Genomic DNA, 15,708 nt, shown 5'->3' on the forward strand with positions numbered 1-15,708 from the left:
TCCCATGCATTGCATCCTCTTGTTTGGATCATCACAAAAGGCTCGCTTTCCCATCGGCCCCGAATATATAGAAGGAAAGGGGAATATTATTATTGCCCTTTTCTTTTCCTCTGCCCTCCTTTTCGTCGCAGCTTCACATTTGACATTGGAGAAAACAACAAGAAAGCAACGCGGCGATGTAACTGTCTCCATCGCAATTCCAGTGGGATTGAAAAGTTTCGCGCCGACGTGGACGGGTGATGAAGGCATGCCGGCCGGCCGGCTGTCATCACCCGCGCGTCATCTCGACACCACACACGGATGATGCAGAGGAACACGAACAGTTCTTTCGTGCGTGAAGGATCTGTTCGTTCCAGCTCCAGTGACCCAGGGGGAAAGGACGCCCGCGGTGACCTCCGGCGAAGGCAAGGGAGACGACGCGCGAGATGGGGTGAGGCGGCGGCCGCGCAGCTGCCGACCGGCGGCATCTGCCAGGAGGGCGAGAGGCGTACGTGCGCGGCGCGTCCGGCCGCCATCGCTTTTGCAGTTTGCTGGACGGCGCGTCCGGGCCGGCGAAGGACAGCGACGGGCGCCCGTCGCCAGCGGCGTCCGTCCGGAACGGGTGTCGCGCTGGCCGTGCACGCACCCGTCGCGCTCCGCGAGACAACGTCAACGGCGACACCGTCCGGCGTCGCGCCCGCCCGGCTTACCCCGGCCAGGCGACGACGAGCCGACAACGATGAGCGAGCCAGCCGGCCAGCAGCTTGCACGTCGCGTCGACCGGCGAGACGGGCACCGGGCGCCTTTTCGGCTTCATTACGGCTGCGGCGGCCAAGTTACCACTTGCGGAGCGCGGGCACGGGAGACGCGGACACATACATGTATCGTGCCGAGAACCTGGCCCCCGATACAGCGACGCCGCTGACACGCACGTGCCCTCGCGCGCGTTCACGTACGGACAGAATCGAGGCTTGCGTTTTCGTCACACTTGGCCGGTGTGGATGGGTACAGATTCCAGTCGCGGTGGAGGAGCCCGGCTGACAGGTAGCGCCGGTCCGTCGGCAAGGTCTCAGTGGACGTTGTGCAACGGCTGATCGGCGAACGCGGCGGCGGGGGGCCTGGCCCCAGGGGTATGCACTGCTAGCAGCGTCTCGCCTGCATCAATCATCACGTGGGGACCCGTGTGTTCTCACGCCCCTTTTCACGCGCGCGGCGGAATCGCCAAAAGGCCAGCGAGAGGAACGGAGCTGGAGCTCACGGCCACGGATCAGTGAGCTTCACTCTGGACGCTGCGAGAAAGGGACCTTAGCTGCTGCGTCAGGTATTCAGGTACTAGATGATGCATCAATTACTCGGGGGAGGCATCACCACAAGAACACTCCGAGAAGCAGAGGTTTTTACCGCGGGGAAACCTTCGAAATCAGATGCTGGAATCAGCCTCAGCCTGTGACTGCCCGTATACGACGTGCACATTTGGGCATCTGTCGCCAAATGTTGTGGCACTCCACTGTTGGTGCGCCGCATTTGGGCAGCACGCAGCGAGGAATGGTCCCGGCAGAGGAGCTCGCGGCGCTCTGCCCTGCCCTCGCATGGGCGGATACTAGGTAAGCCGTTCAATCATTCAGCCGGCAAAAGCTGGGGGCTCACGCCGTGACCATCACCTGTCAGATCTCCCCTGCGACGCTGCAACCTGACCTGACTTGCCCAACCATGATTCAGCCACCGGTAACTGACAAGCCTTTCTGCAAAAGCTAAGCTGGACTTCTGACGATCGTCAGTGGCGCAGGGCAGCAGTTGCCACTTGCCAGCTCGAAAGGTTCTCCTGTGGTTTAAGCGCACCGAAATTATGATCAAACTGGTGTCAAATAAAAAAAGTTTAGAATTCGATAAGAGCACAGGCACAGCAATACGGAGTTTCTTGGGTGCAGGCCGCGCCGAGAAGGTAAAAACATACGTAGAAGCGAAGCGTTGCAGGCTTCTTCGGCTGTAGCACCGGGCCGGCCCATTATATCTTTCCTTAATGGGCCCGGTATCTCTCTCCACCGTGCCCTTCTGGCCTTTGTCACGTTGCCTTTCCTTTCCACACCGGCCGCCTCTATCTGATCGACTCATCGCCGCCGCAGTGCCCTCGCATCTTCTTCCCCACCGCCCCCAACCGCCTCCCGCCACCCAAACCTACCTCCATGAGCCGCCGGTTCGTGAACCTCATGGTCGACAGGAGAATCGGCCGCTACCGCCATCCTGCCACCACTCTGCACCGCATCAACCCATGGAGATGCTTCCACCCAACAACACAGCAGGCACTGGCCGCGGCTCTTACTGAAAACAGCAACGGCGTCACCGTGGAGGACGCTCGCCATATCCTTCTACGATCCCCTCCAGGAGGAAACCATCGGCGAGATGCACTTCGCCTCCCTCGGCAGCAGCAAAGCAACGGCGTTATCTCCATGGACCCCGACGGGAACACTTTCCTCTACGACGGCGCCTCCCGCGGCCTCCGCGTGATGCCCGCGCTGCACTCGCCCAAGCATTCTTCGGTCTTCCTCACCGTCGGGGACGGCCTCTACATCCTCGAGAAGAACCCTGGGACGGAGGAAGACCATTCCTTCGAGGCCCTCATCCACCGCGCCCCGAGCGACGGCATCTGTTTCACCAACGAGAATTGGTACTGGCGCTCTCTTCCGCCGCCTCCCTATGCCTATGAGGACTACGAGTGCCAGAAGGTGAGGGACTACGAAGAATACCCGCCGGCGCTGCTATGAGAGGAACGGGAGGGACCCCTACGTCATCCGCGCCTACACGGTGGTCGGCGACTCGCAGTCGCAGATATGGATATCCACGAGGGACGGTGGCACCTCCTTCGACACGACAAGCGGCGTGTGGAGCGAGGCCGGCGACTGGGCGCTGCCGTTCTACGGCCGCGTCGAGTACGCCCCCGAGCTCGGGCTCTGGTTCGGTTTCACGTCGGAGGGCAGGCAGTTCGCTGCCTGCGACCTTGGCGCGGCATCCCCGACGAGCCCACCGGCGCTGCGCAAAGTGTGGGACGAGCTCGCGCAACCGCTGCTCCTGCCTCTGGGCGGAGGCAAGTTTTGCGTCGCCAGGATGTTCCACCTGGCGCAGAAAGGCTGGTGCCGGGGGAAGAGCATTGATGACTACCTGGACGTGGATACCTTCGTGGTGCTCACCGGCGTGGAGGTCGTGCGCGGCAGCAGAGGGGCGCTCAGGATGATCAGGCACAAGTCAAGGCCTTACTGCGTCGGCTGCACGACAGCCCAACTGCTGTGAACGAGGGATCGGGAATTCCTGATCCCCCACTTTTTTGTAACGGGTGTTCTAGGCGAGAATAATCCACTCCTTTATCATTGTACGATCAAACTAATAAGATTGCAGGTCAAAACAATTTCATACATGTTTAATTATCATTTGTCAGATTTCTTGCGTTAACAATAACCTGTCCGGTTCCTTGTGCTTCTGCAAACCTGATAGCCCAGACATGACTCAAAGATAACTGACGGAGTTTTTCTGCAAGGGCTACTCTGAATTTCATGCCGTCGTGAGTGCAGCAATTGTCATCTGAAAAAAAAGAGTTTTCCTGTGACTATGCCCTATGATCAAACTAGTTTGAACAAGCATGAAGAATTGAGAGCGCGATCAGGAGGATTTAGCTCGTGGTCATAGCGCATAACCTGAAAGTCCAACATGAGCAATAGCTGTGGCTGCTGAAACCTGAAAGTTCAGAACTTGGATGGATCTTGTTCCGTGATCCGTTGCTGGGCCTTCGGCTGTATACATACATGGGCCGCGCGCAGGAGTTTTAGAAGGCTTCTGCTGCCGCGTCAGCTGGCCCATCTTTCTCGCTTTGCGGAGACCCGAAGGCATCCTCCCGATTCCCCCCGTTCCGGAGACGGCACCACCCTTGCTGCCGTTGTCGTCACCGCACCAACCCATCCCAACCCCTCCCCACTCCTCCCCCGCTCCACCCCACCACACCACAGGCGAGGGCGACTCCTTCCTCGCAGCAGCTGCCCGCCCCGACCCCGATCGCCACGCCTTTTCTCGCCGCGGCGCGTGCGCAGTATCCGCGGACCCGGCCGGCCTCTCTGTGGGGGCGCATCTGGTGGCTGGCTACCTCGCCAGGCTAGGGTTGGGTGGTCCTCTTCTACCTTCGTATCACGCGAGCAGGCTCCGGGCGCGCGTCATCGTCTCTCGCTCTCCGGTTGCCACCGTGTGCTTCCCGCGCGAGCTTCCACGTGCCACGGGAGGGCCGCTGCCGCCGCTCCGTCCACCCGAGGATTATCCGGCAGGTACTGCCCCCATCAAACCTCCGCCTCTTCGGTCCTCCCCTTTCTCAGATCTGGCCGCTTATTAGCAAAATTGAATTCGGTCGTGTGCTTCCTTGCTCCGTCGAGGTTACCGAATTGCCTGGATGTGGTTTCTCTCGGGAGTTTTCATGTGTAGTACCAATTCATAAGTCTGCTGCGGGTCAATTTTAGTCATGTTGAGATTTATGTCGTTGTTCTAGTGGATGCATACGGACAGATAAAATTAGACATCGAGTTGATAAAGTTGGACAGAGGCTGCAGCTAATGTGGTTAACTAGTCGACTGTCAATCTTCCAGTTATGTAGATTGGGGAAACTAGACCTCCAAAATTGTGGGGTGTGATTGTCGCGAGTGATCTGGTGTAGATTAGACCATGGATGCTATGGGCAGCAGAGGGTTGAAGCTTGTATCGATGCTAAGGGAAGAAGGTTATCTTTGGCATAGAATGGTTTATCTAGGATTGGATAGCCAGAAACTAAGACAATGTTCATGAGGTCATGGGGGATAGGGAACTTGAGCATGTAAACTGGGCCAACTTTTAGTGTCTTATGAAAATTCCAAATACAACCCATGAACTTGAGCATTTTGTTATTTATTTGACTGCTTGATTTGCCCTCTATTGGTGTGGGCACTGTGCACCAATAAACCATATGATTCCCAAGATTTGCCCAGCTCACTGTTTGCTTGCCTATTCTTCCTGTGTTTTGCACATCAACCTTTCCTTGAGAATTCAAGTATTCAACTCTACTAAGCCCAACTCGTGACTTGTCATTGTAAACTTGTGAAAGTCTAGCTAAACAAACACCACTGGTTTTTGCTGTGTTGAAAATTTTATGCCATTCCATGGATTGAAGAGGCATTATGCTATAATGCAGAATTTGTAATTTTCTGTTGCTGCTAGTCATACTTACTCATAATTGCTCTCATGCTAAATTGAATGTTTAACCATATAGTGTGCTTATTTGACAATATTTGTAGCCCATATTTTTTTATGACTTGGCAATATTTTGTTTAGTAACAATTTCTTCTTCAGCCTAATTGATGCAGTATTTTTGAGGTGAAACTATACATAATGCAGAAGATATTCAGATTATAAATGATACTGCTGGATTGGTTGAGCACGTGTCATAAACATGTTTGTGTTTTGTCAGTGCATATGGCAACAAATTCATGTTTCTTTTGTCATGTGGCATTGCAGAACAACTATCTTGGAGATCTATGCCTAAAGGGTCATTTGAAGTCTGGAAGTTTCTGTTGAAGTGTACATAGAAATATTTCCTGACTTTTGTGGAAGACTGAAGAGCTTCTAAATGTGAAACTTTCCTCTTTTTATTGGTTACTCCTGGATGCTATTGAACTCGCCCTCTCACGTTACTTGAAGCTCAAGGTCGTACTGGTATGAACACTTCAAGGATGGAACAAGCAACAGGTGTAAGTGGTCCTGAACACATAATTGATATTCCGAGGGACACTGGTTCTTCCGCTTCTGTTTCTCGCAGTGTGGATAGAGAGAACCATGAAGAACTGAATCCTGTGGACAGGCCTTCAACTAGAGCTCTAGTACCTGCCCTGCAGGCACCATCAGCAATAGGTGCTGTACCTAGTGCAGGGCAGACTTCAGGCACTAGGAGAAGTGATAACTATGTTCGCCGGCACAGAAGCCCTTTGAATTCTGGACTGTGGATTTCAATTGAAGTTATTGTCAACGTGAGCCAGATTGTAGCTGCTATTGTTGTTCTCTGTCTGTCAAGAAAGGAGCATCCACAAGCTCCATTACTTGAGTGGGTCATAGGTTATACAGTTGGTTGTTTTGCAACGTTACCCCATCTCTATTGGCGCTATATACACCGTAATATTGTAAATGGTGAGCATGAGCCAGCACACGCTCCACAAGGGTCCTCTCATAACAACTCAACTGAAGCCACTCATGCAGCAAGTGCATCAGAACGTCGTAGGAATGCTGCACGAAATGCGGTGCTTGCTAATCCCAGGTACAGGCTCATGTCATCTTACAGCTTTATGGTTTTACTTGATCGCCTTCATTTCTAAAATTGTACTGGATATTTACAATAAATGCAGTGAACTGCCTGTTTTTTTGTCCATGTATATGGCATGCTGCACCAGCACTGTGACTATACATAAATGATAAATGCACTGCACCATTTGCAGGATTAATGCACTGTTTGACCACTTCAAGATGGCCCTGGATTGTTTCTTTGCTGTATGGTTCGTTGTTGGAAATGTGTGGATATTCGGTGGACGTTCTTCTGCTGCTGATGCTCCAAACTTGTACAGGTAAACGTAAACTATCCTTTCCATGAATGAGATGTCGCCTCCTTTATCCTGTTGCTGACTTTTGCTTCCCACCAGGTTATGTATTGTTTTCCTCACTTTTAGTTGCATTGGGTATGCCATGCCGTTCATCCTCTGCGCAATGATATGCTGCTGCCTTCCCTGCATTATATCTGTTATGGGTTTTAGAGAAGATACAAACAACACAAGGGGGGCTACTTCGGAATCTATCAATGCTTTGCCTACATATAAATTCAAAACAAAGAAACGCCGCCATGGTTCAGGAAGTGAAGCTGAAGGCCAAGAAGGTGGGGTAGTGGCCGCAGGGACTGAGAAGGAGCGGTCACTTTCTGCTGAAGACGCTGTATGCTTATCCATTTCTTTCTAGCTGGACTCATGTTTTTCAGAGAATTAAGTTTTTGATCCTCATCACTTATGTCTTCTCTTGTACCCTTTGGTATTGCAGGTTTGCTGCATCTGTCTTGCCAAGTATGCACACAATGATGAGCTTCGTGAACTCCCATGCTCACATTGTTTCCACAAGGATTGTGTTGATAAATGGCTCAAGATAAATGCACTTTGCCCTTTGTGCAAATATGAGATAGCGAGCTCATCCAGCACTTCTGATACACGTCAATCAGACCAGAATGCTATTCCGGTGCAGGAGATTGAAATGCATTAGGTTGGTCTGCTCTCCCTCATTACACAAGAATACCGCTGTTTGGGGTTCCCTGCCTTCATGTATAAAGTTGGAGATTGATGTATGGATTGTAGTGACTCCTAGGGTTCGTTTTATCATTGTTATCTTGGAGATGTTACAGCTCTTCTCGCTGTCACCCAACAGTGCCCAAGCCAATACTACCCAGGTTTCCATCAGCATGTATTGTACCTTGTTCTGTTTTGAATGACACTGGATGGCTACTTAGTAGCGCAAAAGAGGCAGGCCAGGTCCAGGTACATAGATGATCCGTTAACTGCGTGATCCTAGTCAACTTTGCTGTATTTCATTCGTGAAACTGAAGTTTACGATATTCAGTTGATGACTATAAAAATCTGGTAAAAACCTGTTCCACTTGTTATGAGGCGTGAACTTTCTGACTAATGGATAGTCTTGTGTTGAATGTGTCCATTTCTGTTTGCCTCTTCGCTCTTGCGAACTTATGAATTAATACCAAGACTTGCTTAATTTCGTAGTCATTTAGGGTAGTGTTCCCAAACCGTGGTTGAATGCGCTGCTTATGCTGATACTCAAGTTTACACATACGCTCGCACTGAGCGCTTGGGAGTTAAACTGGTTGCTCCGGTTTGTAAGAAAAGAGCGTCCAAGCTTGAATCAACGCTTGAATGGGCCGAAAGCTCTGTGGAATGCAAGATTAGTTTGTGGTGAGCCAAACATCAGTCAATGTGACAGTTTCTTAAAGCATGTGTTTGGTAGACTGGTCCAAAACTACTACAATTTTCGCACGCCATAGTTCCTTTGACCTGTGTCCATTTGTTACTCACCATTTTCCCGACCTTTGCACGAGTTCGCTCATCTGCCTAACATTGCACATGCTTGATCCAGATTAGGCAGGATTGAAAGTTCATGTACATCTAATCGCCCACATAACCTTAATCTTCACGTAGTTCTAGTTATGTCATTTTGCACCGTATCCTATCAAACACATGTATTCTTCTTGGTAAAGCATTGATCATCGTGTGACTGATCGTTTTGCCTCTTATCTGAGTTTCAGAACATTGATTCACCTCCACGAACAAGTTCACGGGGATAAAGGCAGCTTCTTTCTTTCCTCGGTGTTTTGCTGAAGCTTCAGCGACGGCTTGCGCTCTAGTGCTGCCTCCCCCGTCCGCTGGTCGAACGGGGTCCTGAACTCGCCCGACCCCTTCCGCTCCAGCGGCGAAGCCGAGTCCATGCGGTAGTGGTCGCTGAGAGGAGACGCCCCCGGGCCGCCGAAATCCCGGGATTCATCCTGCTCTGCTCTCTCCCTCTTCTTCCCATGGCTGCTGCCGTTCGCCGACGGCGAGTCGCTCCAGAGCTGCTGCTTGAAGTGGGGAGCCGTCATGTCCTTGCGGTCGTAGTGCTGCAGCCACGCGCGGACCCGCTTCAGCGACACGCTCCCGGAGCCGGGCTCCGCCGCCCGGAGCTCGTGGCGCTCCCGGTAGACGAACATGGCGAGGTAGGCGATGAGCACGAGCGTGGCGGCCACCGCGGTGATGAGGAACAGCCCGCTGAAGTTCCACAGGGTGAGGCTGGCGTTGGACGCGTCCACGCCGTCGCCGCCGCAGGTCCCCGGCGCGCCGAACCATTTCCTCTCGATCAGCCCCATCTCGTCCCCTTCCGTGAGGCCCACGATGGCACGCGACAGCTCCGGCGCCATGGGAGACCCCTTGGGGAACGCGAACCCGAACCCGGTGCCCTTGTAGACGGGGCCGGCCATGGTGTAGCTGTCGCAGTACTGCGACAGGAAGATCTTCAGGTACGGGACCTCGTCGAACACCGCGGCGACCCCGCCGTCGTCGGAGCCCTTGGACAGCGCGTCGGCGTACTCGTCCGGCGTCGTGTAGCTCCTCAGCCTGCTCTGGTCGAAGTTCATCTCCAGGAGCTCGCCGTAGACGAAGGAACCCTCCTGGTACCCGACGTAGTCGCCGTTGTTGATGAGATCATGGATTTCCGTCACCGCCGGCTTGAGCTTCTGGACCGTCAGCATCGATGTCAAGCTGGCCGTGTAGCTCGACGTCAGGATCAGGACGGCGAACACCCATATCACCATCAGGAACTTTGACAGGTTGCTCACCACATTCTCCCCTGCGCACAATGAGAACTCGCTGTTTAAGTTGCCGCTCTCAGTTTACCGTCCTAAGGGTTGGTTGTCCAGAGCAGTGGAGGGAGAGCTTACTGTGTGCGAAGACGAGGGTGGAGAAGGCGTAGTGGAAGATGATGCCGAACTGCTGCAGCGGCGTGCCGCGGAACTCGGGGTTGATCCGGTGCTCGATCACCCAGATGACGAAGCCGGTGAAGATGAAGGCGCCGAGGCTGGCGAGCCAGAGGGCAGGGGTGAGCGGCTTCAGGAAGAAGAACATGCCCGTGGCCGCCTGCGACTGCACCGGCACCACCATCGTCCACCCGGACTCGGTGAACGGCATGGTGAAGTCAACCTCGCCCATCCTGCTCACCGTGATGGCCACGTCGCCGACGACAGCATCAGCTTTCTGCAGCAGCAAGATTAGCAGATGATGAATTCATGGTGAGTACAGTCGAGCGATCATATCATCATGGTTACTGATGACTGGCCAACTACTCAAGAAATCGTCAGCAATTTGACCGAGCTCACCTGATCGGGAACAAGGTCGATCAGTTGCTGGTAAGTTCCCGAGCTGCCATTGCCAATCCCATAGAATGGCTCGTACCGGTAGTAAACCGGATACGGCAGTGCCTTGATGGCCGCGTCGAACACATCGATGCAGTAGCCTGAGAACATTGTCCTATTGCTTGTCGTGTCGTTGTACACCCGCACGAATTGCTGGAATCCATGTTTCACCGGCACGGCGACGACGAGCTCCTGCCCGGCCGGCGAGAAAGCCCACCCGTCCGGAATCCGAATGTCCGATTGGTCCACGCCGGGAAAAAGGACTTCCTTCAAGCCTTCACCGCTGCCGGCGGCGAACTCCGGTGAGATCCCAGACTTTGTGTTCCAGAAGCCCACCGTCCAGGGGCCCTCTGCGACAAAGTTCACGATCTCGTACGCCGGCGTCTGCGGCTGCCCGTTCAACAGCGTGAACTTCCCAGCCAGCCCGTCGAATGTTGTGTCACGCACAGCCTTGACCAATTTTTCGCCGGTGGCTGACACGCCGAGCTGGTCCAGCTCCGTCGGACCCGTGCTTCCTTCCGGCGGTTTGAAAGCCGAGCCGGAGATCCCGGCCGCCTCAACCGCAGCAGCGGTTGCCCATGCCGCGTCGTACGCCCGGAGCGTCGACACGGTGGGGTCTGGGATGTCTTGAGAGCCATCGTTCTCCTGCTGGAACCTTGCTCTGAACCGCTCCGCGAAGGCAGTGACCTGGCTCGTAGGCGGCGCATAAGGCCGGACGCTGAGAACACCCTGCATCGCGTCGTTGTCCTCGGGGCTCAGCGCGTCGACTTCGCCCACGCCGGCCGTGGCGATCCAGACGTAGCCTTCGGACATCATGCCGGCGTTCTTGGCCCTGTGGAACAGCCGCAGAGCCAGGGGAAGGGGCATGTGCACGACGAACACGCGAGTCGTCATCGCCGCGACGCGGTAGAGCACCGCGTCGAGGCGGTCGTCGGACGCGTCGGCCGGCACGGCCGCTCGGTGCTCCACGCTGGCTCTGACGCCTCGGACCGCGTCGGCGAGCGCCGGGGCGATGGCGGCGCCAGAGCGGGAGTCCTCATGCAGCAGAGTCGCCGCGTGCCACCCGTAGTGGCCCAGGACTTCGGCGATGGGCGCAGCCTGCGAGGACTCGTCGGCCGAGGTGCGCACGAAGAATGGCGTCTGCGCCGCGGAGGTGGCGGAGAAGGAGAGGACGGGGACGTGGGCGCGGCCGGCGATGTGGGCCACGAACTCGGCCTCGCCGGCCGTCTGCGCCCCGTCGATGATGGCCTGCACCTGCGCGTTCTTGATCAGGTCCATCGCTGCAAGCGACAAGTGTACAGTTGAGAAATCTCCGCGCTGGCCCCAGTCATGTCAGCTGAGCTACTAGTGTAATCATCAGGTTGTCAGAGATAGCCAGGATGACGATGAGCTCACCGGCAGAAACGGCGCCAACGGCATCGCCGGAGGAGTCCTTGAAACTGAGCTCGACCCTCGTGGTCGAGTTGGGGTGGCTGGCGTAGTAGTCATCCACCGCCATCTGAATGCTGGTCTTCCACCTCCTGCCGGCCGCGGACGCCAGGTCGAGTATGACGCCGACGCGGACGGGCTCCGCCGCGGTCCGGTGGCCAACCAGCGCGCCCAAAAGCCACAGCGCGACGAAGGAAGCTGCGGCGGCGGAACGCCTCCCCATCTCCAAGACGGTCGATTGCTTGCTGCGCCGTGCGCCCCCGCTTCGTCCCCAGGACTGGCCGGGCCTTTTTATACGGGGTGCGGCGGCGAGGACGTCGCCGTCGCTTGTCCCCGGCAGCGCATCGCGCCCATCCCCGCCTTTTTGAAATGCTCCTTGTTTGAACGGAAATTCAGCAGCAGCTTGCTGGGTGGAACTTGCAGAGCAGAGGGGCAGAGGGGACGGGCGGGCCGCCTTGTTGTCTCAGATGACCGCGATGTGTAGAGGGGATTGGCAGGATCTTGGTGAGAGCACGTAGGGCGGATCTGGGGTCTCCCTCCCGGCTAGCCATCAGCCCATCACCATCCGGCATCCAGCGTAGACGACGAAGCTGAGCCCAGGCCTTGCTTAATTTTATCTCGCCCAACATGACTGAGGCCATGAATGGTATCGAAGAAAGATAGCGGGTGTTCCCTCCCCTAGCTGCTTTCCTTAACACCACATGTCTGCATGATATTGATCTGCAGGCCAACATCAGGGTGCTACACATACAAGAAAGAACTCCTATCTCTTTGGAACGTTCTTCGAGTGCAGCTCACAACAGACCCCACAGGCTGACGTCTCCTGTACGGCTGGACGCTAGCTCCACATGGCGAGTCTCCAGCTGCTTCATCAGGTCTTCAAGCAAAGTTCAAGGATTCACTGAAACCACGCACAACAGTATAACACTAGGAACACAAGAATAATCTAGTCGGGAAAAGCTTAGGTGCTACCGTGTGGGTTACGGTGCCGTGCTACCATACTACTAAACACGGTGCATTAAAAATTACCACAGAAATATAGATGGATAGAGTATGTAGCCATAAAGCATGTATATCCATATCCATATAAAAGCTCATGTTATAAGGGGGTGTTTGGTTCCCGGAGATTTATTTTAAACCCCGTTACATCGGATGTTTGATGCTAATTAGGAGTATTAAATATAGATTAATGATAAAAATTTCTATAACCCTAGACTTATTCGCTAAACGAATCTATTGAACCTAATTAGTCCATGATTAGCTCATATGATGGTATAGTATACTTTTACTAATCATGGATTAATTAGTGTGTGACGGGACTTATTAAAATAAGCTCCAGGGAACCAAACACCTCTAAAAAAATAGAAAAACATCTTTTTTATTATACAATACAACTCAAACACTCACAACGCATGCACACTCATCTCTGTAAACACACGTATACAAGTCCTACCCGTACGAGAATCCTTGAGATTGATGAAATTACCACAGACATCTCGCTGTTGACGGGAACGTCGACTACCACTGAAAGCACAACGCCGTTAAATTCTAAAAAATTCGCTTCTATAAGGAGTCAAACTCAAAACTTCATTGCTAACCGCTGGACTATAGACTACATGCCCTTTCGCTAGTGATGGGCTGTGGATCAGGCTTGCACACTGGCCAACGACTTCTTCGGCCCCAGGCGCCTCCGCTTCTCAGCCCCGCCCATTGGCCGTGCGTCCGGTCCGGTCCGGTCCGGTGTTGCGGAGACTTTTCTTGCGCCCGCCCGAAACACCCCCCCCCCCCCCCCCCGGGGGCGATGCTGTAAAATTCGAACAAACTGCGACAATTCTGCCTGCTCGCTCCAGAGCCATGCTCTGGAAGCTCGTCCCACGACTTCACGTCTGCCACTCGCTGGTCAATCCTCCGTTCCTCTACAGCAAACAATATTTAGCAAGCGGAGGTGCTGCAACAGACAGACTAGGACTTCATCATTTGCAGTTACGCTGGTAAATCCCACCAGACTATAGTATCAGAAGTCAGAACCAAAGCTCAGTTCGGACCTGAGATCAACTCCATTCCTCATGCCCCCGTCTCATGAGAAGCAATAAACAACGTTTCCAGATCTGCTTATTGTGGATGCTTACCAGCAACCATAATAAACAACGTCTGTCCAGAGTCTCTGAACCGGTCCACCAGAATTCAGTCTCAAGTGCCCATCAAACAAGTTGCTCCCAGCCCTTCTCTTACGTTGAAACAGCATCTTGTCTTCCATTTAAAACTGCCGTCGCCCAGGTTTAGTTGGATCGCCATTTGTCATTCTCAGTTTGAAAATTACTGCCATGGAAACCTCCACGCGTTTTCAGTACAGTAGTCACTTCGCCAGTCTTATTCAGGTTGCATGAGACGACGAGAGGAATGAGGTGTGCAGTAATCCAAAGGTCAGCGTCAGAGGCGGTTTCACCAGAGGAGTGGAAGCTTATGGTGTTCGTTACCTGGGTTCATTCTACTTCTAGAAGATCAAGCTGAAAGCAGCAAGTGTTGGTTTCCATCTAGAGCCTCGTCAAGAAAGACTAAGGAAATCCATGCTGGAGAACACTGCAGAAACGGAAACTACTATGCAAATCCGAAGGCTTATTCCTTGTCATTACCGATTCATCGGTACATTTCACCAGTCTTATCCAGCGGATAAAATGACGGAACAGCGAAAACTACTGAGTCTTCAGGCCCTAGCGTCGAGGTTGCTTTCATGAAGTTTTATGACCAGGAAATTCTACGGAAGTTGCTGGACTAAGCATCCTCTGATCGCGTACTTGAAAGCGACCAAATGCCACAACCCGTGCTACCATCATACATCCATACTAGTTTAATTACGAGGATTGATCTGAATTTGGCTTGAAGTTTCAGGATCTTATTGAGCGCATCTGCCTTGAAACCAAAAGTCATCACATGCATTGGAAAACTAACAAAAAAAATATATTATCATACATAAGCTGACTTTGCCTTCAAGTTTTTATTTTCGTTTTTTTATAATAGTTTCCCCTAGTTAATATACGTGCTAAGAGCTTTGACATTGCACTAACATCTATGACGTTGAGCCTATATTTAAAAATAGAGTGGCATTGGAGTGACACCTAAGCCTATATAGTGGCAAATTAAATAATCTCAAACGAAGCAAGGGAATTCCGTTCGTCCGGAAAACCAGACGACAAAATTCTGGCTTTCTTGTGTCAAGTTGAAGTTTGACAACGCCAGGAAATTTCTGCTCTTCTTCTGCCCTTTGACAAATGTATAAATAATAAAGCTATGCATGCGTCATGTTGCTTGGTATCTTTCAGTTAGGTTGCACTAGATATACATTAGTGTAGCTCTTTTTTTTAGCAAAAAAAAAGATAATTTATGCTCTAGTTAGATACTGTGTCTTTAGCTTTTCAACAACTTTAATAGTCTAGTTTTAAAAAGGCAGCTTACAAATCTAATGATCTGTTATGGTGCTCTAGACCTTGTAGCGAGTAGGTATACTTCACAGTATCCTAGTCTTGTATAACCATAAATTAACATAATGCCAACTATGTCACTAATTTTTTTTTTCAGTATCCGGCCGTTCGCTGCAAAAGATTCTCTCAGCCTCTCTGCTCTTCTCTGACTTTTCTGCACTCTGAGGACAAACGTCCTCTATCCCTCTTGTGGACAAGAAGAATTCGGTTGAAGTTCCGTCTGTCAGTCCATGTTTGGTGGTGCACCTCCTCTGGTACTTCAGAAGAGAAACACATATACTTGAACACTGCCGAATTGTGACAAACTGAATACTGCATCCGCAAGAGATCATCATGCATCCCCATCTTCTAACTTTTTTTTAAAAAAAGGGGGCAGCAACACTGCTAATTCATTTAAAGGAGGTAGAAGATCCAGACTACATGAGGATCGATATTTACTTTACATAACATGAAAGACGTACTCGGGGGTCTCATAACTTAGTAAAACTATTACGGGATACATATCCAAAACGCAGGCTTTATTTTATTTGTGAACTGTGCAGCAGATAGGAAGACCTCAGCTTGTCGCCCTAAAGGTCTGCTGCGGTCAATTTTTACTACTAGTACACATCACTTTTGTGGGATTCAGATTTGATTTACCTCGAAACGCAACAACGTTCTTCTTCTTCTTCATCAAGCGCGTAGCGGGTACGCCAAGATGATCAGTTTGTCCTCGCATAAGTCTAGCTAGGTCAATGTTTACGACCACATTGTCGGCCTGCAAAAGCAAAACTAAGCATATGGTCATCTGGTGCAGGCAGTAACCCATCTCTTCCATTCTCTGTCTCGCCAGAACACAAG

The 15,708-nt window shown here is 52.3% G+C and overlaps 3 protein-coding genes across 3 annotated transcripts; 2 read left to right on the forward strand and 1 right to left on the reverse strand.

Moving 5' to 3' along the window:
* The first annotated feature begins 2,162 nt into the window (after nucleotides 1-2,162).
* On the forward strand, nucleotides 2,163-3,405 carry LOC112899061. Its single transcript, XM_025967394.1, has 2 exons — nucleotides 2,163-2,625; nucleotides 2,708-3,405. Exons 1-2 carry the CDS (start codon nucleotides 2,163-2,165, stop codon nucleotides 3,262-3,264), a joined length of 1,020 nt encoding a protein of 339 aa, XP_025823179.1. The 3' UTR covers nucleotides 3,265-3,405.
* A 501-nt stretch (nucleotides 3,406-3,906) lies between these two features.
* On the forward strand, nucleotides 3,907-7,670 carry LOC112902557 (E3 ubiquitin-protein ligase At1g63170-like). The gene is made up of 5 exons (XM_025971679.1): nucleotides 3,907-4,283; nucleotides 5,500-6,292; nucleotides 6,471-6,596; nucleotides 6,672-6,957; nucleotides 7,060-7,670. Exons 2-5 carry the CDS (start codon nucleotides 5,700-5,702, stop codon nucleotides 7,273-7,275), a joined length of 1,221 nt encoding a protein of 406 aa, XP_025827464.1. The 5' UTR covers nucleotides 3,907-4,283; nucleotides 5,500-5,699; the 3' UTR covers nucleotides 7,276-7,670.
* A 293-nt stretch (nucleotides 7,671-7,963) lies between these two features.
* Nucleotides 7,964-12,329, reverse strand: LOC112897373 (glutamate receptor 2.8-like). The gene is made up of 4 exons (XM_025965691.1): nucleotides 11,357-12,329; nucleotides 9,926-11,241; nucleotides 9,491-9,803; nucleotides 7,964-9,399 (listed from the first exon to the last, which is right to left on the reverse strand). Exons 1-4 carry the CDS (start codon nucleotides 11,610-11,612, stop codon nucleotides 8,354-8,356), a joined length of 2,931 nt encoding a protein of 976 aa, XP_025821476.1. The 5' UTR covers nucleotides 11,613-12,329; the 3' UTR covers nucleotides 7,964-8,353.
* Between the last annotated feature and the right edge of the window lie 3,379 nt (nucleotides 12,330-15,708).

This window comes from Panicum hallii, chromosome 1 (assembly GCF_002211085.1).
Source record: "Panicum hallii strain FIL2 chromosome 1, PHallii_v3.1, whole genome shotgun sequence".
NCBI classification, from domain to species: Eukaryota; Viridiplantae; Streptophyta; class Magnoliopsida; order Poales; family Poaceae; genus Panicum; species Panicum hallii.